The sequence below is a fragment of the Camelina sativa genome, chromosome 9, assembly GCF_000633955.1.
Source record: "Camelina sativa cultivar DH55 chromosome 9, Cs, whole genome shotgun sequence".
Lineage (NCBI taxonomy): Eukaryota > Viridiplantae > Streptophyta > Magnoliopsida > Brassicales > Brassicaceae > Camelina > Camelina sativa.
Genome location: NC_025693.1, coordinates 22751375 through 22775442, shown reverse-complemented (window position 1 = coordinate 22775442; position 24068 = coordinate 22751375). Strand labels below are relative to the sequence as shown.

The 24068-nt window shown below is 39.7% G+C and overlaps 3 protein-coding genes across 3 annotated transcripts; 1 reads left to right on the top strand and 2 right to left on the bottom strand.

Annotated features, from left to right (window-relative positions):
- Positions 215-1802, bottom strand: LOC104715595 (FBD-associated F-box protein At3g52670-like). The gene is made up of 3 exons (XM_010432987.2): positions 842-1802; positions 630-764; positions 215-520 (listed from the first exon to the last, which is right to left on the bottom strand). The coding sequence occupies exons 1-3, from the start codon at positions 1721-1723 to the stop codon at positions 215-217; spliced, it is 1323 nt and encodes a 440-aa protein (XP_010431289.1). The 5' UTR covers positions 1724-1802.
- LOC104715594 lies at positions 2839-4038 on the top strand. Its single transcript, XM_010432986.1, has one exon. The coding sequence runs from the start codon at positions 2839-2841 to the stop codon at positions 4036-4038; it is 1200 nt and encodes a 399-aa protein (XP_010431288.1).
- LOC104715593 (FBD-associated F-box protein At3g52670-like) lies at positions 21841-23648 on the bottom strand. The gene is made up of 4 exons (XM_019230032.1): positions 23169-23648; positions 22940-23068; positions 22580-22843; positions 21841-22278 (listed from the first exon to the last, which is right to left on the bottom strand). Exons 1-4 carry the CDS (start codon positions 23646-23648, stop codon positions 21841-21843), a joined length of 1311 nt encoding a protein of 436 aa, XP_019085577.1.

The window sequence follows — 24068 nt, the reverse complement described above, 5'->3', positions numbered from 1 at the left end:
TAAACTCGAACCGAACCCAACCGGTTTACTTATTAATAAATGAAAAAAAAAATCCCAAGATGGTGGTATCAATATCATCACTCATAGGGATTAAGATAAAATTCAGAAAATTTTCAATATCCAATGGCAAAATATGGAACCATCCCCGAGATCCAAAACCCATGTAAATCCTTATAACCGGTTAAACCAACATGCTCTATGAAGAGTTGATAGATTATTCGAATTCGTAAACAAGGTGGCAAGAACTGGAAGCTCTGACAACACTAGCCAACTCCTTGAGCATCTTACGTCTCTCTTCCAACTTCTTGAGCTTTTTTGAATTGATCGGGTTTGTGGAGATAGTTGCCTTCTTCAACTGTTTCGCGTACCTTAGAATGTATGTAGCCACTTCTTGCTCTTCTTGTCTATCCCAAGCATATTTTTCCCACACAAATGTCTCGAGGTGAGACAACAAACATTCAGGAACATACTTTGGTTCATTCCATTTCCCGCCAACCATATCATCATCTTTATTCCTATACTGGTGAGACAAACAAGACAAGATGAATGGAATGTGCTATATCATAAGTAGACTATAAAATATAACCACAAAGAGAGAGACCATCCAAAATAATGATGAAATGTCTTACATCAAGGAGCCTGAGGACTTGTAGTTTAGGAGAGATTTCGAGCATGACCGTAAGTACATTCCACCACTCTTGTTTACGTGTATGCATCTCTAGAGATACCAGTTGATAGAAGATACTACTAGTTGGACACACAATCTGTACATGAAACAGTTATTGGTACCTTGCAATAACAATGACATAACCAAAAAAAACTCAATAGCGCTGAAACTTACCTGCAAGGGTAATAAATCGAAAGATACACGTTTGGCTGACTTAAGTGATCCAAGAAACTTATCAGCTATTATATAAGAACCACCAATAATATATACCTCCACCAGCTCCGGCGCATTCAGACTAATCTCAAAATCTGTTAACTCTTGGAATGTCAACTCTTGGAATGTTAAGTATTCCAAAGAGGAGACATTAATTCTATATCCTTCAAACCTTTCGTCACAATTATAATCATAAATCTCAAGTCTCTTCAAAGACGGGACTTCAATAACGAAAGTCACAACATCGTCATAATACTCACCTCGATCCAAAACCAAATTTTCAAGAACAGGGCAACCAGATAACAGGTTACGAAAAGATTCATCGTCTTTGTAGCTCACAAACTCAAGGTGCAAAGTTCTAAGAGACTTCATAAGAACCGGAGAAAGTAAATCTACAATAATACCAAGTGAGAGTTTCAGAGTCTCAAGTGTGTTGCAAGTACACAAGCTAGCCGGAAATGAGAAGGTCTCATGCGAAGGGTAATAAACATAGAGTACCAATTTACGCAAATGTCGAGTAAACGCGATTCCAACCCAAAGTCCTATATCTACAGGACTAACATTATCTGAGCTAAATTTGAGACGCAAACTCTCTAGAACGGTAGCTTTATGTGAAAGGATCGATCTGGAAACACCCTCTGAAAATGTTTGGTCTTGGCTTTTGTGATCCTCAGAATCGAACTTTAGATTCGGCACAAACTTCCAAAGAGACCGCCATTGCTTAGACAAAACACTCGTGGTTATGGCAGTTTTTGTAGGGAGTAAAGACAGTACCCGCAGAATCAAATCTTCAGGCAACTGAGTCAACCTATCTTCTTCATTCATAACACCTCGATTTCTCATTGTTGTTGATAGAGACAGCAATGGCGTTTCTTTCCCAGAGTTTACACTCGTGTTTTCAAACGCTCTAAACGCAAATGCAAAAAAAAAAAACAAATTCACCAATAGTGAGACTAGACGGCGGTTGAGGATGCAGAATTTGAACAGCCGGCCGAGAAGGGTTTCGCATAATGCGGCGGATACATTTAAGATGATGACATTATGGTAATTTTAAACGTGACCATTCATGGACTTTTCATGCATATCGACTAGTAACTAGTAAGCGTGGACCATACATGAATGGAAAAGGACAACCAAATTTTTTTGAAAAAAACAATAACTGAAAACGCATAAATATACAAAAAATACTAGTTAAACGATTCCCATTGCAACCTGCAAAATCTTAATTCTTAAGGGGGTGAGGATTTTAGGAGATTTGCGGGGATTTTAATATTTCAAAATTTTAGGAGATTTGATTAAAATTTGTAGAATTTTGAGATTTAGGTTTTGGGATTTGGTGAGATTTGATTATTGAATTTTAAGTGATTTTAGAATTTTTTTTTTTTAAAAAGAAACTTGATTGTGTGAAGAAGCTTCTCTTGAATTCTAGTCAGATATTATGATGATGCTGGAACTAGGCATGACCAAAATCAAACCATAACCGTATTTTGGACCGTAACTGGCCCGTATACGAACCGTAACCATATAAAATGGTTAAAAACCATAACCGTTTGTAAGAGACAATACCGTGGGCCTTGACACAACAAAAGCCCAAGTCCAAGTCTCAACATCAAACATTCAAACAGAGCACAAACAGACAAAGAACAAGACAAAGAGCAAGGTAGTCACACCCTTGTGCAAGAAGACCGTTAGCGACAGTACGAAGAAGATGGTGACGTGCTCAGATAAGAACAAATTTGGTCCTCTGCAAAGCTTGTCGGATGACTCACCTCATACAGCTGTGACCCAAGAATAAGCTTGCTTTATGTATATTCTAGACAGTTCCAAAAGATGTGTATATATGATAGATGTAAAAACCTAAAAGATAATCATCGAAATACAAGTTCTTTTCAACTTTACCCTTGTCTTCTCTGTTCGTTCATGGTATCAGAGCCTTGACAACCTTAACAGGTGAATCAATGGCGACAACATATCCCTTCCCGGATAACGTTCATGTCTCAAGTTTGGTCACTCTCAAGCTTACTGATAGCAACTACTTGCTTTGGAAGACGCAGTTCGAGTCTCTGCTGTCTAGTCAGAAGCTTATTGGTTTCGTTAATGGTGCTGTCACGGCTCCATCTAAAAATTGTCTCGTTGTCAACGGTGATGTCACCACCGAAGTTCCAAACCCACAGTATGAAGCTTGGTTCTGTACTGATCAGTTAGTCCGCTCCTGGTTGTTTGGCACCTTGTCTGAGGAGGTCCTTGGCCATGTTCACAATCTCCAAACATCACAGCAGATCTGGATCTCCCTCGCCGAGAACTTCAACAAGAGCAGTGTAGCAAGAGAGTTCTCGCTTCATCGCAGCCTGCAGCTTTTGTCAAAAAAAGATAAGTCCTTCTCTGTCTACTGTCGTGAGTTTAAGACTATTTGTGACTCTCTGAGCTCCATTGGCAAGCCCATTGATGAGTCCATGAAGATCTTTGGCTTTCTCAATGGATTGGGGAGAGAATACGACCCTATCACCACTGTTATCCAAAGTTCCTTGAGCAAGCTTCCTACTCCTACCTTCAACGATGTCATCTCAGAGGTCCAAGGATTTGATAGTAAGCTGCAGTCGTATGATGATTCTCCATCTGCCAATCCTCATCTCGCCTTCATGACTGAAAAGACGAACCCTTGTGCTCCCCAGTATCAACCAAACTCAAGAGGTCGTGGAGGTCGCTTTAGTCAAAACAGAGGAAGAGGTGGATACAGTACTCGAGGTTGTGGCTTCTCTCAGCATCAATCCAGCTCTACACCGCAAGGGGAGAGACCAATCTGCCAAATTTGTGGCCGTACTGGTCACACGGCGATCAAATGCTACAACCGCTTTGATAATAACTATCAAAGTGAAGTCCCAAGTCAAGCGTTTGCATCTCTCCGAGTGTCTGATGAGAATGGACAAGAGTGGCACCCTGACTCAGCTGCTACCGCTCACATCACCAACTCAACCTCAGGTCTACAATATGCTACCTCGTACGAAGGGACTGATGCTGTGATGGTAGGAGATGGAGCCTACCTACCGATCACTCACATTGGATCAACCACCATTTCCTCTGCAAAAAGTACTATTCCTCTCAATGACGTTCTAGTTTGTCCTGATCACTCACATTTGACTCTGATTCTGTATACATAATTGATTTAACCACTCAGAAAGTGGTGTCAAAGGGTCCTCGTAGAAAAGGACTATTTGTGCTGTAGAATCAAGAATGTGTTGCGTTCTACTCAAATCGTCAGTGTGCAGCAACCCTGGATACTTGGCATCATCGTTTAGGACACTCAAACACAAGGATTCTTCAGCATCTTCAAGCCTGCAAGGAGATTGAAGTGAATAAGAGCAGAACTTCTCCCATTTGTGAGCCTTGCCAGATAGGAAAGAGCAATAAGTTACAGTTTTTCTTCTTCTGATTCTAGAGCTTTACAGCCCCTAGAGAGAGTTCATTGTGATCTCTGGGGGCCATCACCAGTTGTATAAAACCAAGGATTCAAGTATTATGCTGTTTTTGTTGATGATCATTCTCGGTATTCTTGGTTCTTTCCCTTGCGATTGAAGTCTGAATTTGCGTCTGTGTTTGTTGCATTTCAAAAGCTGGTCGAAAATCAACTTAATACCAAAATAAAGATATTCCAAAGTGATGGAGGAGGAGAGTTCACAAACAACTTTCTCAAGAAGCACTTCCAAGAACATGGCATTCACCATCAAATTTCATGTCCCTACACTCCACAACAAAATGGAACTGCAGAGAGAAAGCATAGACACTTGGTGGAACTTGGTCTGTCAATGATGTTTCATAGTCAAAATCCTCTCAAATACTGGGTGGAAGCCTTCTACACAGCTAATTATATCATCAACCTTCTCCCCTCCACGGCTTTGAAGAATATAAGCCCTCATGAAACTCTACTGAACAAGAAGGTTGATTACTCTGCCTTACGGGTGTTTGGCTCGGCTTGTTACCCATGTTTGAGACCTCTAACACAGCACAAGTTCGATCCTCGCTCCCTCCAATGTGTTTTCCTTGGTTATAACAACAACTACAAAGGTTACAGGTGCTTGTATCCACCTACTGGGAAAAATTATATCTCTAGACACGTCATTTTTGATGAATGTACATTTCCCTTCAAAGAAAAGTTCAGTCACCTCCTTCCTCAATATCACACTCCGTTGCTTCAAGCTTGGCAGCACTCGCCGTGTATGTCTCCTGCTCCAGTTGTTTCCCATCCGGTTCAACTGTTGGACAAACCTACAATCGATGCTGCACCAGATTTTGAAACCTCTTCTGCAGCAGAGATGTCTGCATCAAACACTGTCGAAACGATCAATGATCTTCAACATGACTCTAACTCTGACATTGCAGACGACAGTGATGACGATGGTGACGTGCCTATAGAAGCTGAAAAATGTCCATCCCATGACTACAAGATCGAAGGCTGGCATTCACAAACCAAATCCTAGATATGCGCTCATTGCCTCTAAGTCCATATCTGATGAGCCAAAAACTATTACCTCTGCAATGAAGCATCCAGGATGGAATGCAGCAGTGATGGACGAAGTTGGAAGAATTCATATGCTAAACACGTGGTCTCTGGTTGAACCAACGAAGGTGATGAACATTTTAGATTCGAAATGGGTTTTCAAAACCAAACACATGCCCGACGGAACAATAGACAAGTTGAAAGCTCGACTCGTGGCCAAAGGTTTTGATCAGGAGGAGGGTGTTGACTATCTTGAAACATTCAGCCCAGTGGTGAGAACGGCAACCATACGCCTTGTACTCGACACGGCAGTGGCAAATGATTGGCCTCTGAAACAGCTCGATGTATCAAATGCCTTCCTTCATGGTGAATTACAGGAACCTATATACATGTTTCAACCCTCCGGATTCGTTGATCCAGAGAAACCAGATCATGTATGCAAACTAAGCAAAGCTCTGTACGGTCTAAAACAAGCTCCACGAGCCTGGTTTGACACCTTCAGCAACTTTATTCTTGATTTTGGTTTTGAATGCAGCACTGCAGATCCTTCTCTGTTTGTTTGTCATCATGGTGAGGAGGTTCTCATTCTACTTCTCTATGTTGACGATATTCTTCTCACAGGCAGCAGTGATTCACTTCTGGAACAGCTCTTGATCGCTCTTAACACACGGTTTTCCATGAAAGATCTCGGTCCTCCACACTACTTCCTTGGGATAGAAATTGAATCGTATGATGGTGGTCTATTTCTACATCAAACGTCTTATGCCTCAGACATCCTTCACCAAGCTGGTATGTCTGACTGTAATCCAATGCCAACACCTCTTCCGCAGCAACTTGACAACTTGAATTCACCACTATTCTCCGAACCAACATACTATCAAAGTCTAGCAGGGAAACTACAATATCTCACCATCACTAGACCTGATCTCCAGTATGCTGTCAACTTCGTATGTCAAATAATGCATGCTCCTACTGATTCAGACTTCAGTCTCCTCAAGAGGATCCTTCGATATGTCAAAGGAACACTAAACATGGGCCTACCAATCAGGAAACACAACAATCCGGTTCTGTCTGCCTTCTGTGACAGTGATTATGCAGGATGCAAGGAGACTAGGCGATCAACTGGTGGTTTCTGCATTTTGCTAGGATCCACTCTAATCTCTTGGTCAGCAAAAAGACAAACTACAGTGTCCAACTCCTCTACTGAAGCAGAGTACAGGGAGCTCTCCATTGTTGCAAGAGAACTTACATGGATCGCATCTCTACTCAGAGACATAGGGGTTCCACAACACCAACCAACAAAAGTATTATGCGATAACCTCTCTGCAGTTTACCTCTCCGCTAATCCTGCTCTTCACAACAGAACAAAGCACTTTGATAAGGATTTTCATTACATACGAGAGAGAGTGGCACTAGGTCTCATTGAAACACATCATATTCCAGCTCATCTCCAGCTTGCTGATGTGTTCACGAAACCTTTGCCAAAACCGTCCTTTACTGATCTTCGTCGCAAACTCGGTGTGTCTACTTCTCCGAAGCCTTCCACGCCAAGTTTGAGGGAGGGTGTAAGAGACAATACCGTGGGCCTTGACACAACAAAAGCCCAAGTCCAAGTCTCAACATCAAACATTCAAACAAAGCACAAACAGACAAGGAACAAGACAAAGAGCAAGGTAGTCACACCCTTGTGCAAGAAGACCGTTAGCGACAGTACAAAGAAGATGGTGACGTGCTCAGATAAGAACAAATTTGGTCCTCTGCAAAGCTTGTCGGATGACTCACCTCATAGAGCTGTGACCCAAGAATAAGCTTGCTTTATGTATATTCTAGACAGTTCCAAAAGATGTGTATATATGATAGATGTAAAAACCTAAAAGATAATCATCGAAATACAAGTTCTTTTCAACTTTACCCTTGTCTTCTCTGTTCGTTCACCGTTAACCGTAAATATGTGGTTAAATTATATTAACCATAACCGTTAATTAACCGTAACCGTATCAAACCGTTGGTTAACTGCATAGTTAAACCGTAATTTATTAACCATAACCGTTTTAAAAATGTAATAAAATATACTAATAATTATTTATTTAATATGAATTATATGATATATAGAAATATGAATACACTAAAAGAACATAATAATTATAAATAAATAATATCAATTATATTATATCATCAAATAATATTAATCGTATCATATTATCAAATAACCGTAACCGTATATAACCGTAACCGCTTCAACCGGAACCGTATTCAACTGTAACTGTATATAACCGTAACCACTTCAACCGGAACCGTATTCAACTGTAACCGTTTAACCGTTTATTAAACGGTTATGGTTAAGGTTAAACAAAATTTCTAATTGTAACCGGTGATTGATAAACCGTAACCGTGATAACCGTAACCGTGGTCATGCCTAGCTGGAACTACGTGAATATTGAACCTTGAAACAAGAAGAATATACAAAACGTAGCAGTGTATTGATATTATAATGCTGTTTTTTCAATCATCGTAAAAAAGCTTGATCTCTTGTTTCAGTTTTAGGCACCTTCTGCAAGCTCCTCCAACTGTTTCTTCCACAAGATGATGGTGAGAAAGCTCATAGTCCATGTATTTGATTCTTGGCTGTGTTGGTTAACGCATCGTAAGCAGACCAAAAGTGTTAGACTATGTACATTGTCATCTCTTTCCTCCATCTAATAATTCAACATCTATTTAATTTTTGTCATCTGCAATGGTTTTGTTTAATAAAATTTAACTTCTTATTTAATTATTTTATTATTTACTTTTATATGTTCAAATAAAATATAAAAAATCTTTATTTATAGAGTATGAAAAATAATAAATTTTGATGTAAATCAAAACAAAATAAAAAGTTGATTACTATAAAATAAATGATGCCAAATAGTTAGGATGAAATTTAAAAATTAGAAAGAACTTAACAACCAATAATAATGTATCATGTGTCTTAGTGGTCCCCATTTTTGTTTATTCAACATGTTGAAAAAATTCAACATGGTTTAATCCACATAGATTTTTTTTTATTTTTCAACACCATCATTGTATGAATTCAACAGTTATATTTATAATTCAACACCTCCATTGTAAATAGTCTTAAACAAGATCCAACAAAAATTGGATCAAGTTGTTGGCGAAGTCAACACCATTAAAGAATCACATTTACTGAAACTTCACTCACACTTTGGTTAATTTAAAAAAAAAAAATAGACATTGTAGTTTAAAGGAGACAAAACGTTTGACAATCTGAAGCTGTTGACAATTGCCGTAGACGGAAGTTCCGTTGCCGAGGTGGCGGAGACATCTGGTTTTGATAAGACAGCAGAAGACATTGTATATTCAATGATCAACTCTATTGGCTTTGAAGATAAATTTACATAGTACTGGAGAAAAATAAAACTAAACGAAACCAATGCTTTATGTTATGCTATTTGATGAAGATTTTGGCAGCTCTAGCTTTGCGTGCATCACAGACAAGTACACCATATTTACTAGAATTCAGGTAAGTACCATCTATCTATCAGAGACTATCATCACTTTAGAACAGATTCATAGAATTCAGGTGAGTGTCGTCTTATTATTCTAAGAGGAACTCATTTTTTTAATTGTTATAAGGAATTTCATCTTTAAACAATGGTAAGGGCTAATTAGCATGCAAAATCAAAAGTACATAAAACGAATTGAATCTTTCTCAAGAATTAAGATACAAGACAGTTTACCTTGTCTATGATGAATTTGCAGAACGCTTACCATCCATTTCAACAACGGGGTTGGCCACCTTGATATTCTCTAACTCCATCTTTTGTCCGCATAGATATGATCTGATGGGCGAGTGAAACTGAGAATAGGGAGTGTGAACGGAACAGCAGCTCTGCTCCGCCATGAAAGAAGGACAGAAAACAGTTGACCTCCTGAAAGTGAAAAAAATTGAATCCAGCTTTTAATTATCTCGAAGCTGATAAAAGATTTAGGGGTTCTGTAACACGAAATTGAGAATCTTGAGATGATAAAAGAAAGGGGGTTATTATTGCCTGGAGAGAAGTCTATGGAGAGCGACGATGGAGACGGATCCGATAAAAGCTCTGGCTCCGACAACACTCACCTTAGCGCATCACATGATCATGGATAATCCAAGAAAAAGTTGTCTTCTCCAGCGAATCGGTAACTAATGGGATTTATTACACATCAACAAATTTTTTTGACGATTTTTCCAAGTAAAGAGAGAATAGAGAAAGAGAGCATCCTCAGTGTGGCGTTTGGCGCCAATTGAAGACCTTCCCCAGCCAGCGACAACGGACAATCCAAAGCAACTTCTACAGAGCCTCAAACGAAGCGTTAATCTTCCCCCGACGAGACTCTCACACTGTCAACTTTACCCCTGGATCCTCTGGAACCTGTGGACAGCAAGGAATAAACTCAACTTCGAAGATAAAAGTTTCTCAGCTGAGGAGGTTTTACAAAAAGCATTGCAGGATGCAAAAGAATGGCAGCTATCTCACTTAGAGACAGTACCGCATCCCCTACCCCCAAACCCGCCAGGGAATCTAGAATCAAGGATACCTCCTCACCATGTAACTGTTTTTCTTGAGACAGATGCGGCATGGAAGGAAGATTCCTTTGCTTGCGGCCTGGGATGGGTAGGTCGGGATACCAGCGGCGTGTTGCTCTTCAAGGAATCGGAACCGGAGCCATTTGTGGCCTCCGTCCTCCAGGGAGAGGCGCTCGCGGTCAAAAGGGGACTCAAGGCAGTTTTAGACAAGGGTTTCACCTCTGTCCTTGTTAAAACGGACTCGAAAAACCTAGTGGAGCTCCTGAACTCGAACAAAGTTGTCAATGAGCTGATCGGAATCCTTCATGATATATGTTCTCTGTCGTTGGATTTTGTCCCCGTACCTTTCCAGTATTTTCCTAGTACGGCAAATGTTTTGGCCGATGAGTTAGCTAAAAGTGCGCTTATACCACTATCTGTTTCTCTCTGTTGTGATGTCACCTAAAACTTGCTTATTTATTTAATTATGGGAAAATTATAAATAAAGGATCTTTTTCTAAAAATTTGGCCATCTACACTTTTTTTAAAAAAGTTTGGTCAAATAGATTTTAGGGGTTAAATAAAAGTCAACAATACCCTCAATTACATATTCAGATTAAATTTGTATATCAATTACAAATTCTGATTAAATATCTACATTTTTATTAAATGAAATCGGGATATTGGGTGTAAATTGAGGCATTTAGTTTGTTTGATTTTATGAGAAATAAAATAAAAAAAAATTTAGGAAGGATAAAAAAAAAAAATTACTGATCGAAATCCTTATTCCGCCGTCTCACCGTCGTCTCTCTCCTTCTTCGCCTTAGCCACCGTCGTCTCTTCTTCTTTATTATCTCTCCTTCTTCACCGTCCTCCGCCGTCTCTCCTTCTTCACCATCTCACCATCCCACCATCTCACCATCTCTCCATATCTCCATCTCTCCAATTCTCGATCTTCACCATCTCTAAGTATCTCTCCATGAATTAGGTATGTAGATTTCTGTTTAAACAACATAAATTTCTTAGTTTCTGTTTAAACAACATTAATTTCTATTTAAACAACTCGATTTCAACCCAGATTTCATCCCGATTTTTTAACTCAGCTTACAATTTTTGCATGTTGATTTCTTAGTTTCTTAAGATTATGTCAATTTTCTAAAACTCGATTCCAATCCATCTCCGTTTTGCATTTTCTTCGTCTTCCTCCTTGCTCTCACAGGTATATATACATATTAATAAAACAGTGTTTTGTGATTCTGGATCACCATTTGTGTTTGTATCATTCACAGTAGAATTCTGAATCCAGCAGACACAATTACTAAATCTGAACAGTTCTTCATTCAAATGTCTGCTATAGAACTGTGTATTGTGATGAATCATTTAGAAATTTCTGGGGGTTGTTGTATGTAAGTTTACTTGTTTCTGCTTATATGTTGGGTTTAAGTGGGAGTATTGATTAGATTCTGTTTTGGTGCAAGAGAGGCTTATATCCTTTCTCTGACATATCCATCTTTTAAGTGCAGCATTGAGTTTTGGTTCAGACCATGATAGATTTTTCCCTGTGTTGAAGAAAATCCGTCAGCATCCTACCAGTGCAAGCCGTGTAGAGCTTCCAGATGGTAGATATATAGCTTACCAAGAGCTTGGTGTTTCAGCTGACAGAGCTAGACACTCTCTGATTGTGCCTCATTCTTTCATTTCCTCTCGGCTTGCAGGTATGATCACATTAGTTCTTTTTTCAACTTCAGCTAAATTTGATAATGCTATTACATATAATTTACCTTATAATATTTCAACATTACTTATTCAAGGTATACCTGGAGTGAAAGAATTATTGCTCACGGACTATGTTATTGTTTTTAAATTCATGTGTTGCATCTAAATGATTAATGAACAGAGTTTTTTTGTTCTTAAATCATAGCTTTAGTAATCTATTAGTGTTTGACTCTATTGGTTCTATTGGACTTATGGATTGACTCTATTGGTTCTATGGACTTATAAATCATACTTTTAGTAATCTGTTTTTTTTTTGTTTTGCAAAATTGAAGTCTCATATCTTTGTTGATTTATTTCAGTTGTGGCTAGTTTATACTAATTCATCTTTAACTATATTCGGCAGGAATGGAATAATTGAAGTACCCTAAACGGCTTATGGAAGATGGAAGCGAGCCACAAGTTGGGCAGATAAATAACACTTGTTGAATGTCTATCTTACACAAAATCAAGAAGGCATTACCAGAAGAGTATGAGATTATGAAGGGTGATCCAGTTTTTGCATCTGTATTTGCATTGTATGAGAATGGTCTTGGGTACTCAGCTCGGTTGATACACAGCATCATGTGTAGGCAGTTGGTGACTAAGAGAAGACATGAGCTGTGGTTTGTGTTTGGTAAGAAGCCGCTTAGATTCTCAATGCAAGAATTCNTTCTCTGACATATCCATCTTTTAAGTGCAGCATTGAGTTTTGGTTCAGACCATGATAGATTTTTCCCTGTGTTGAAGAAAATCCGTCAGCATCCTACCAGTGCAAGCCGTGTAGAGCTTCCAGATGGTAGATATATAGCTTACCAAGAGCTTGGTGTTTCAGCTGACAGAGCTAGACACTCTCTGATTGTGCCTCATTCTTTCATTTCCTCTCGGCTTGCAGGTATGATCACATTAGTTCTTTTTTCAACTTCAGCTAAATTTGATAATGCTATTACATATAATTTACCTTATAATATTTCAACATTACTTATTCAAGGTATACCTGGAGTGAAAGAATTATTGCTCACGGACTATGTTATTGTTTTTAAATTCATGTGTTGCATCTAAATGATTAATAAACAGAGTTTTTTTTGTTCTTAAATCATAGCTTTAGTAATCTGTATTTTCTTAAACTAAATGCTTGTTTGGTAGGAATTATATCTTGTTTGTTGACCTTTATAAGCATTATATTTACACAAATACATTATCTCAAGAAATTGAGTAAGCATCATCTCACGGTTTGGTTCCTTTTTGAGTATGTTATTGTTTTTAAATTCATGTGTTGCATCTAAATGATTAATAAACAGAGTTTTTTTGTTCTTAAATCATAGCTTTAGTAATCTGTTAGTGTTTGACTCTATTGGTTCTATTGGACTTATGGATTGACTCTATTGGTTCTATGGACTTATAAATCATACTTTTAGTAATCTGTTTTTTTTTTTTTTGCAAAATTGAAGTCTCATATCTTTGTTGATTTATTTCAGTTGTGGCTAGTTTATACTAATTCATCTTTTACTATATTCGGCAGGAATGGAACAATTGAAGTACCCTAAACGGCTTATGGAAGATGGAAGCGAGCCACAAGTTGGACAGATAAATAACACTTGTCGAATGTCTATCTTACACAAAATCAAGAAGGCATTACCAGAAGAGTATGAGATTGTGAAGGGTGATCCAGTTTTTGCATCTGTATTTGCATTGTATGAGAATGGTCTTGGGTACTCAGCTCGGTTGATACACAGCATCATGTGTAGGCAGTTGGTGACTAAGAGAAGACATGAGCTGTGGTTTGTGTTTGGTAAGAAGCCGCTTAGATTCTCAATGCAAGAATTCCATGCAGTTACTGGTCTTAAGTACTCAGCCGATTTCAGTCATGATTCAGAGAGTTGGACAGATGATAATGGGTTTTGGAGCAAATTGTTGAAGAGAGGTGGTATCATTACCATTCAAAACTTGATGAAGACCCACCTTGAAGCAGCTCCATCATGGAGAAAACAAGAAGATAGAATTCGGTTTGTGTATGTTTGTGTGATTGCTGGGTTGGTAGTGGCTAAGGATGAGAAGAAAGCTATACCACATTCATACATCAAGCTGGTCATGGATCTAGAGAAGGTTAGGACTTATCCTTGGGGTCTTGTAGCTTTTGACCATTTAGTTAGCTCTATAGTGGAAGCAAGAAAGAAACTGAAGAACCCCATTAGTTACATCCTCAATGGTTTCTCATATGCTCTTCAAGTTTGGGTTATGGAAGCCATTCCTCTCATTGGACAACTTATGGGAGAGAAGATTGACACAGAGATTACACTTAGCCGAATCTCTAATTGGAAAGGTGCTGCTAAAGTATCATATGATGAGCTCCTCCTTGTAGAGAAATCAATTGGAAACAAGGTCAGTTGACTTCTCCTTTTTTCTTTTAAGTTTAAATTCGAATACGTTGAGTTTTTTTTTGAATTGGTTTCTTTGTTTTTATTTTGTCAGGATATTGTTTATCCATGCATTTCCTCCACTGGAAACTTTGATGTATTGGAGTTGTAACAACCCGTCCCGTGGACTCCACTAGCCTCACTGCTAGCCCACTAGCCTCACTGCTAGCCGCCCAAACGGACCCCAAGCTGGCCCTGCAGGGCATCGATCCTAACCCCTCACTGGGCAAATGGAACTATTCAACCAAATCCATAGTAGGTTATTGGTGCGCCAGGCGTTCCTCGAAGTAAAACGAACATGACACAATCATCTAAATATATCTAATCCACACGAGCAAAAGCCTTTTGAAGTGTTTCCGATGGGCCTTTGCAAGGATGGCGTCACGTACTTGCCGATCAATAGCCTTGAAGAGAACCTGTGCTAGAGTGGATATGTTATTATGCACTCTGTTATTTCGTTCGATCCAGATGGAGTAGATGAGTGCCTGGGCAAGAAGCCGACGTAGAGTTTGTGGGGAAGTAGAGTCTTTGATGTCCATCCATGCCGTGAATGCGTCCCAAATGTGGAAAACAAATGGGTTGTATGCTAACCGCTGAGTTGCCTCTGACCATAGAATCTCATTGAAATCGCACTGAAGGAAGAGATGATCTCGCGTCTCTGGCTCCAGACCACACAAACAGCAAGTTGTGTCCAGATTCATGCCCCAGCTTGCTAATCTTGTTTTTGTTGGTAACCTGTTGAGGTGTGTTATCCATAGCATGAACGCATGACGCGAGATATTACGTTTGTACCAAACCTGATTTGTCCATGGTGGAGGATCTTGTCTTTGCCTGAGCACTTCCCATGTCCCCTTTGTGGTGAAGCAGAGATGCTCTTCCTCTTCAGTCTTCCATAGAAACACATCTGTGGTGGTTGAAAGACTTGGAAGGGATACGGTTGTGAGGTGGATTTGCAGAGTCTCCGCCTGGGGAGAACGTGCTGAGCGAATGAGCCACCCTGTGGGAGAGCATACTTGTGCGACCGTTGAAGTGATCGGGATACCTGTTTGCGATGGACCAGATTGTCCCAAGAGGTGAATTAATGGGCCAAGCGGAGTCCACCAATCAAACCAGAAACATGCTTGCTGGCCATTACCCACTTTGCATCTCAGGAATCTGATTGCAAGAGGTCGAAGATGCAGTAAGGTTCTCCATGTCTAAGAGTCCTGCTGCTTTTCTTCGAATTGCCAGAAACACTCGTCCTTTATCTTTTTGTTACGGAGCCATTCTGCCCATAGTGAATCTCTAGCAGTGAACAATCTCCAAATCATCTTTAAGCAAAGAGTTCTATTCCACTGTCCCAAACATCGAAACCCAAGCCCTCCCTCTTCCTTTGGCAAACAAAGACTTTTTCAAGAAACTTTAGCCTGCGGTTTTTTAGTAATGTCTCCTCCCAAAAGAAATCGAGAGCAGAGACTCTCAATATTCTTGATGCATCCTTTTGGTAAGATAAATGCAGATGCCCAGAAATTGTATATACCATAGATAACTGAGGAAATGAGTTCCCTACGCCCCGCATAAGAGAGTGCACGGACCGCCCAGGTGGAGAACTTGGCAGTTATATTGTCAATCAAAGGCCTGTACTCATTAATTCGAAGCTTCCTATGCACGAGAGGTAAGCCGAGATACCGGATGGGAAGTGAACCGAGATTGAAGCCTAGTGTAGTACAGCCGGAGGTTTCAGTCTGGTTCACTCCCGCCAAACAAGTCTGTTTTATCCTTATTCATTGTGAGGCCAGAGAACAATGAGAACTCCTCCAGAACCTTTTGTGATGTTTTCCAGAGAATCCTTAGTACCATCAAAAAATACCATAATGTCATCAGCAAAAGCTAAGCGGGATACCTGCGGTGTGACTCCTCTTGGGTGATGGCCTATAAGATTGTTGGCGTAGCTACGATTGAGCATTATGGTGAAGACCTCCATTGCCAGTGTGAAGAGGTAAGGAGATATTGAATCCCCTTGCCTGAGTCCTTTGGAGCTTCTGAAAAATCCACAAGACTCGCCATTTATCGAGACCGAGAAAGAAAGTGTCATTATGCATTCACTGATCATGGTGATAAAGTGTGCTGGGAAGCCCATTGCTTTGAGAACATTGATGATGAAATCCCAATGGACAGAGTTAAAGGCCTTTCTTAGATCCACCTTCAGCATACCTCTTCCTGAGATGTTTTTGTGATTATAACCTTGGATTAGTTCTGTGGCCAAAAGCACATTTTCCACTAGTAACCGACCTAGAATGAAAGCTGATTGGGAGTTTGCTATCAAGTCCGGTAGGACCGTCTTAAGTCTTTTGGTGAGTAACTTCGAAACCACCTTGTATACTGTGTTAAAGCATGCGATCGGTCAAAAATCAGACATTGAGGCCGCATTCGTGGTCTTTGGAATGAGGGTGAGTAGCGTGGAATTCCATTGCTTCAGCATCCGACCTATGCTAAAGAACTCCTGAACTGCAGCAACTAAATCTTGTCCCACGGTATCCCAGTGAAATGAGAAGAACTCTGCACAGTATCCGTCAGGGTCAGGAGCTTTGTTCCTCGGAAGGGAGAAGAAGGCATCCTTTATTTCAAGTGGAGTGACAGGATGGGAAAGCACTTGTATAGCAGAGGAGGAGCATCGTTGTGGTATCAGTGCTTCAAGAACATCAACCGAGGGAGACGAGCCGGTTGTTGGAGTGTTGAACAGTTTCTGAAAATAGTCTACTGCAACCCGCTGAATACCTTGTTTGGAGTCCACACAATCTGACCATGTTCATCCAAGAGGAATAGTATTTGATTATGCGCATGACGAGTAAGGACTATTATGTGAAAAAAAAATCGAGTTCTTATCACCCTCCTCAAGCCAGCAGATTCGTGACTTCTGTCTCAGATAGGACTTCTCAGCTCTTGCTAAGATACACCATTTACGATGAGCCTCTTTTTCCAATAACATCTCATGTTCTGAGGGCGAGTTAAGCAGAGCATGTTGACATGTTATAAGCTCCTCATAGGCTTCAACAACTCGTTTTTCAATCGCAGAGTAGTTGTCGCGGCTGAAAGCTTTGATGACACCCTTCAGTTCTTTAAGTTTTTTGGACACTAGCAGCATCTTAGAGCAGTCAAAAGTGAGAGCGTTCCACCATAGCTTGATCAGAGGCGCAAAGTCTGGATTCTTGTTCAGGAGAGACAGAAACTTGAACGGTCTCTTCACCTTAGCCGTGGAGTGATCCAAAAATAAACAACAGGGCTGTGATCAGAGAAGCCAGGTTCACTAATGAGTTTGGATAAGTTTGAAGCCAATCATCATTCACTAAGATCCTATCAAGCTTTTTGGCCACAACATTGTCGGATTGTTTGTTAGTCCAAGTAAACGTGTTGCCACAGTACGGGAGATCTTCTAGATGAGCTGTGCTAAGACAGAGACTGAGATCACGCATACCTCTAGTTAAGTGAGAAATTGTCGAAGATTGCTCATGAGGAGATAGTATATGGTTAAAGTCGCCAATTACTGTCCAGGGTTTGGCTGCAACCAAAGATGAGACAGATAGGTCTTGAATTTCTGCCCATAACGACCTTCGTTCTTCACTGCCGGTGGAGGATGCATAGACGATTGAAACTACTACTTCTGAATGCTCAAAAGGCAACTTGACAAGGCAAGATATCATTTGTAGTGACTTTGAAATGATTGTGACCTGTACAGCTGGGTGCCACACTACCCAAATCTTACCTAGCTCTGAGAACTCATAGTTATCTGCAAAACTCCAACCAGGAAGCAAACGAGAAAAAAGGACTGGTGCCTTCCCGGGTTGGACGTGGGTCTCGATGATCCCACCAAAAAAAGGTTTATGAACCTTTATCCACTTCTTAAAGCTTCTCCGTTTTATAGGGTCATTTAAACCTCTTACATTACAACAAAAAATATCCATTAAAGGGATATAAAATTAGAGGATTAGAGGGCCTCCAGCCCTAGCTCGTAATCCTTCTTCTTAAGCAACCTCTTGGACACAACTTTCAGAAATGTATCAGACTCGGCTTCCAGATTGTCACCATCTGCTGACAAATCATCCTGATCAGAATCCGAGGCCTGAGAATCGCCTGAGTCCACTGTGTGTGATAGATGGGAAAAAAGGTTGGCAGTTAAATCAACACAGAGCTTACCTTTGTCCAAATGTAGGGAAGATGTTGACGATGAAGCTTTAGGAGGTGGCTTTGACACTTGTGAGGTTGATGGAGCCACTGACTTGTTGAACTCATTGTTTGTCTTACCACGATCAGCAACCTGTGTGCCAGATGGAGGAATATGCCAGATTTCATCCCTTGATTTTACTACATCAGTCGGAGCTGGAGGCGCAGCCACTGGTGCAACATCGACAATCGGAAGTTGACTTGGGATGGGAGCTTTACCAGATCTCTTGTCTTTTTTGGCGCGAGGGCAAGAGTCCGTGTTGTGCTTCACTGAACCACACAAGGTACAAGTTGGGGGCGCTTTGATGCATCGAGATACAGTATGTCCCACCAGTTTGCAGTGACTGCAGAGAGCTGGGAGCCAAGGACTGGAAACCCTTATACATTTAATCTGACCAGATTTGAATCTCGCATTGACGGCTTCAGGGAGTGGCTTCTTGGGGTCTATAACCGTATAAACCTTTTCCACCTCAATGGTTGTGAGCTTCTCTGTTTGCGGATGAAGACAAATTGGATGTCCCACCAAACCAGCGATGTGTTCCAACCCCTCCCTGTTAAAGAACTCCAATGGCACACCATGAAAATCAAGCCAATCTGGAACCAAAGACAACTCCGGCTTCTTTGGTATGACGTCTGGCGACCATTTAGCTACAAACATAGTTTGTCCATCCACTTGCCATAGACATTGGCATTTGGACAAGGAACCTTGAAGAGAAAGGCGTGACCCTCCATTTTGGATACCGTGATATCCCGGCATTGTCTACTCCAAATGCCATTCACAATGGCGTGGACTGCTCCTCGATGAGGCGGTTCTTCATAAAACTGCCCAAGGATGAAACTATCCCATGCTTTCTTATTCTTCTCTATTATCGAGTTTGGAATGGTTACACATGCTTCACCTGATTCAAGAACAAAGGGGGATCCTTTTTCTCTAGCTTAATAGTGTTACCTTTTACTAGATCTTTCCACAGATGCTCCTCTGAGGGGGATCCGCAGATACAGCAAGGGGGTTCACTGAAGCCACCTGATTGGGTTTGTTAACACTGTGAGCAATGTTGACGGCGGGATCTGCCATTTCTGGTGCGGGATTTGTGGTAATCTCCGTAATGGCAACTTCCCCTGAAATTGTAGATCTAGGGTTTTCGATGGCTGCATTTGGAACCACCAAAGCGGGTGACTTGCAGGAATCCGATGAGACAACGTTGGCTGACATCACTGGGGAGGCAGGCAACTCCTTCGAAACTGGTGAGGTACGAACTACCCCTGCTGATTTAGGGGACTCAGACGGAGGACTCTTCAATTCAGAAGAAACAGACAATGCGGTTCCAGTGGGGACCACGCTAGGGGGGTTTTTCTTGGGCCTAGACTTGTCCATGGAGGGCGGTGGGGACCGACGCCGAGATTGGCGACGGTGAAGGAAGAAGGAAAGGGATCGCGTTTTTGAGAGAAAGAAGAGAGAAAGAGGAGAGAGAATCACTTTCAAATATTATGTGCTCCCCAAGACATCAACTTAGATTTATCGTCTTTAGACAGTACATATTGAAGGTGAAGAGTTCTGAGGGACTTCATAGAAACCGGACAAGGAACATCAAGAAGAATGAAACCCTTGAGTTTCAAGGTCTCAAGTGTATCAAAGCAAAACAAACTAGTCGGAAAACTGATTGGATCCCTATAAAAACATTCAAGATCGAGTACGAACTCACGCACATGGCGTGCAAATGCAATTCCAGCCCACATTCCAATATATACATCATCACATTTGGCTCCAACTACTTTGAGATGAAAACTCTCTAGAAATGGAGATTTATGTAAAAGCAAAGACCTGCCAACATTTTCTGAAAATTTCTGTATGTTTCCTTTAGATTCTACATATCTACTACTGTATTTAAACTCGAGTTTTGGTACCATTTTCCAAAGAAATCGCCATTGTTTAGATAGAACACTTGTAGATATGACAACTTTTGTTGGAAGTGAAAACAATAACTGCAGAAGCAAATCCTCTGGCAACTCACTGATCTTGTCCTCACTCACATAACTCAGATTTCCACTACTAAAGATTAAAAAAGAAAATATTGAAACTTAGGGTTTGGAGTATTTGGTTACGAATAGCTCATAACGAACGCAGATAATAAATATTAAGGGAAAATAAAGAAACAAACCATTGATCCATCTTCCACAACAATTGATTTGATGTTAAATCCTTCAGTTTGATATGTCTTCCCAACTTCCAAGTGCTAACATATAGTATAACAAACGCAACACACAGCACGCAACAGAGACTTTAGTGCACTCTTGGAAGAAGAATGACAATAAAACTGTGAGACATATAACGGCAAGATGATTTGAGAAGACCGAGAAAGAGTAGGTGTGGAGATTTGGAGAACGATGACAACAATTGAGAAAACGAGATCCAAAGATCAGAGACAAAATTAGGGCTTTTTAGTTTACACCGGTTTGTTCGGTTATGGGTTGCTTTTGGGTTGGTCAATTTTAAAAAAAAAAACCAATTACCATAAATTACTTTTGCTTCGTCTAAAAACGAATAGTCAGCTTCAGACATAATAACATTGTGTATATGGAACATTTGATTTGTCTTACCTTGACAGAACAACCAAGATTGTATCATCACTAGATATACACCCGCGGTACACCGCGGAGCTATATTTTTGTTTAGGAATAAATAAATTAAATTAATTATTTATTTTTCTGTATATATAACTAATTAGTTTTATACTTTTAAAAATTTTAAATTTTTAAAGTCTAATATATTGTATAATTCATATTGTGTGTATCTATTTTTTTACCGCGAGTTAATAATTTAAAATATCATTATTGTACATATAATTATCTTGGATAAACTATTAGTCTATTTTTGTTTCTTTGTATTTGTATTTACAAAAATATTTAAATATATTTTTAATACTATTGTTTTAAATAATTAGATGAGTTTACCATAATTTGATTATCATATTTGTGTGTGGGATTTTTTTTTTTTTGTTCATATAAATCTCGGTTAGATTTTGCAATATATGTTGAAATTAAAATTTTTTAATTCAATAAAGAAGACTATGTTCAAAAATATTAATGGACCACAAAAATTGAATCAAAAATGTTATAGTTGATGGGTTTTATAAATGTCCAGGCCCATTGAGTCCAAATCAAACAAAAATGGTTGTCTCGCTCAAGTCCAAATCGTGTAGCCCAATGTTTTTTTAATAAAGACAGTGGCAGAGTTGTAAATAAGTTGGAACTTGAGGAATTATTTCAAAAATGTTTCTGAAAATGTATATATAGATTCATCATAGCAATTGATAAAATGTTCCCATGTGTATAGGGAAGCTAACCGCTTAGCTGATGGGTTAGCGTCCTATGCGTTTTCTTTACCGTTAGGTTTTCAGAGGCTTGATACTATTCCTATGGTTGTTGAGTCTGTTTTTCAGGATGATTTAACGGGACCTGCGTGTCTGCGTGATATTGTTTTGTAGTCTTTTCTCTTTAATAATACATAGCTGGGAGAGTTTTCTCCTGGCTCCTTACCAAAAAAAAAAATTCAGAATATATAAGTAGAACCATCCTCGAGATCCAAATCCAATGTTAATCCCTCTAAGTCTAACTGGCTAAAATAACAGGCTTTATACATATCAGACGAATCGAACTCGAACACAAGGTGGCAAGATTTTGATGCTCTGTCTACAGCATCCAAATCGTTGAGCATCGTACGTCTTTTTTCTAACTTGTGAAGCTCTTTTGATTCAATAGGATTCGTGGAGAAAGTTGCCTTGTTCAACTGTCTTGCGTTTCTAAGAATATATGTAGCCACTTCTTTCTCTTCTTCTCTTTCCCAACCATATCTTGTCCACACAAACATCTTAAGGTCACACAGCAAACATTCAGGAATATACTTTGGCTGATTCCACCACTCTTCTTTACGTGTGTTCATCTCTAGAGATACCAGATGATAGAAGATACTTCCAGTAGGATATGCAATCTATCCATGAGACCAAATTATTAGAGAGTATACAAAACAATGTACTAACAACTAGATTCATCCTATCCTCATCATTCACAACACCTCGATTTCTCAATCTTCACACCACCAAAAGTCAAAGAGTCAACATTTAAAGCAATATACATCGGAATTCAAATGCTCTAAACATAAACCGGTTTTGAATTGGCGAACTTCAAAAGAATATAGTTGGGTTTATTAGTAATCTTTTGCTACATGTAAATATAGTTCTATGTGACAAAAGAAGAGTCTAGCTAGTAGATAGATTCTCCGACGAACACACAAGGTGGCATGAACTTGAAGCCCTAACAACACCATCAAACTCCTTCAGCATCTTACGTCTCTCTTCGGAATCCATAGGTTTAGTTGAGAAACTTGCATTCTTCAATTGTCTTGCATTCTTTAGAATGTATGTAGCCACTTCTTTCTCTACTTCACTTTCCCATTCGTATCTTGTCCACACAAACATCTTTAGCTGAGACACCAAACATTCAGGAACATTCTTTGGTTCATTCCATAAACCATGTTTTCTAAAACTGGAATATTCCTGAGGCGAAAAGAAAATTCAATGCATATCATTAGTAGACCATCAAAGTTGGAACCCCAAAAGAAGCTAGCTGAGACTGATAATGAAATGGCTTACATCAGTGAGCTTAAGGACTTGTAGTTTAGGAGAGCTATCAAGCATGAGGGTAAGTAGATTCCACCACTCCACTTTATGTGTATACATCTCTAGATATACCAGCTGATAGTACATAACTTCAGTAGGAAACTTAATCTATACATAGAGATCATAGTCTTATTAAAACATATATATATAAACATTGTGAAAGCATGCAAATAACTCAATTGCTAGCTATAAGCATAGTTACCTCCAAGGGTGATAAGTCCAAGAAAAGACGTTTAGCTGACTTGAGAGATCCCAAAATATTCTCATTGGCTATAGCAGAAACTTCTGTAATTTTTGCCTCAACTAACATTGGGACATTCTCAATCAAACAACACCCGTAATCACAAACCCCTTCAAGTGACAAGTATTTCAAAGAAGGAGCATTTATAACATAGCCCCCGTTCTCTGATCCACCAAGGTAATCTGTAATCTCTAGCCTCTTCAAGAATGGTGCTACTATAGTGAAAGTAACTACAACGTGCTCGCGGTAACATTGATGAATGACCAAATCTTCAAGATTAGGACAGCCAGATATAAGATTACGAATAGATTCGCTGTCTTTGAAATCCACAGACACAAGGTGCAGAGTTCTGAGGGACTTCATACAAACTGGAGAAGGAACATCCACAAAAACCGAATACTTGAGAATCAAGGTCTCAAGTGTAGTACTAAAGCTAAACATGCTAGTTGGAAATCTAACAGACCAATCTGAACAAAGATCGAGCACCAACTCACGCACATGACGTTCAAATGCAATTCCAGTCCATACTCCAATATCTATATCATCACATGCACGGCTATCGCTAAACTTATCACTAACTTTGAGAATAAAACTCTCCAAAACCGGAGCTTTGTGTGAAAACAGAGTCCTGCCCACATTCTTTGAAAATTGATGTGTATAATGAAAGTGAGAGTTAAAATCAAGTTTGGGTACCATCTTCCAAAGAGATCTCCATCGTTTAGACAAAACACTTGTAGCTATCACTCTTTCTGTTGGAAGAAACGACAATATATGTAGAAGCAACGCTTCAGGCAACTCACTAATCAAGTCCTCTTTCACAACGCCTCGATTTCTCTCACTTTACAATTACACCCACCAAAA

Coding starts and splice junctions, on each gene's coding strand:
- LOC104715595 (XM_010432987.2), bottom strand. CDS start 1,723: ATGAGAAATCGAGGTGTTATGAATGAAGAAGATAGGTTGACTCAGTTG. Junction 765..841: donor TCGATTTATTACCCTTGCAG/GTAAGTTTCAGC, acceptor TTTCATGTACAG/ATTGTGTGTCCAACTAGTAG. Junction 521..629: donor AAGTCCTCAGGCTCCTTGAT/GTAAGACATTTC, acceptor TTGTCTCACCAG/TATAGGAATAAAGATGATGA.
- LOC104715594 (XM_010432986.1), top strand. CDS start 2,839: ATGGCGACAACATATCCCTTCCCGGATAACGTTCATGTCTCAAGTTTG.
- LOC104715593 (XM_019230032.1), bottom strand. CDS start 23,648: ATGTTTAGCTTTAGTACTACACTTGAGACCTTGATTCTCAAGTATTCG. Junction 23,069..23,168: donor TGGACTTATCACCCTTGGAG/GTAACTATGCTT, acceptor GTATAGATTAAG/TTTCCTACTGAAGTTATGTA. Junction 22,279..22,579: donor CTTCAAGTTCATGCCACCTT/GTGTGTTCGTCG, acceptor TCTCATGGATAG/ATTGCATATCCTACTGGAAG.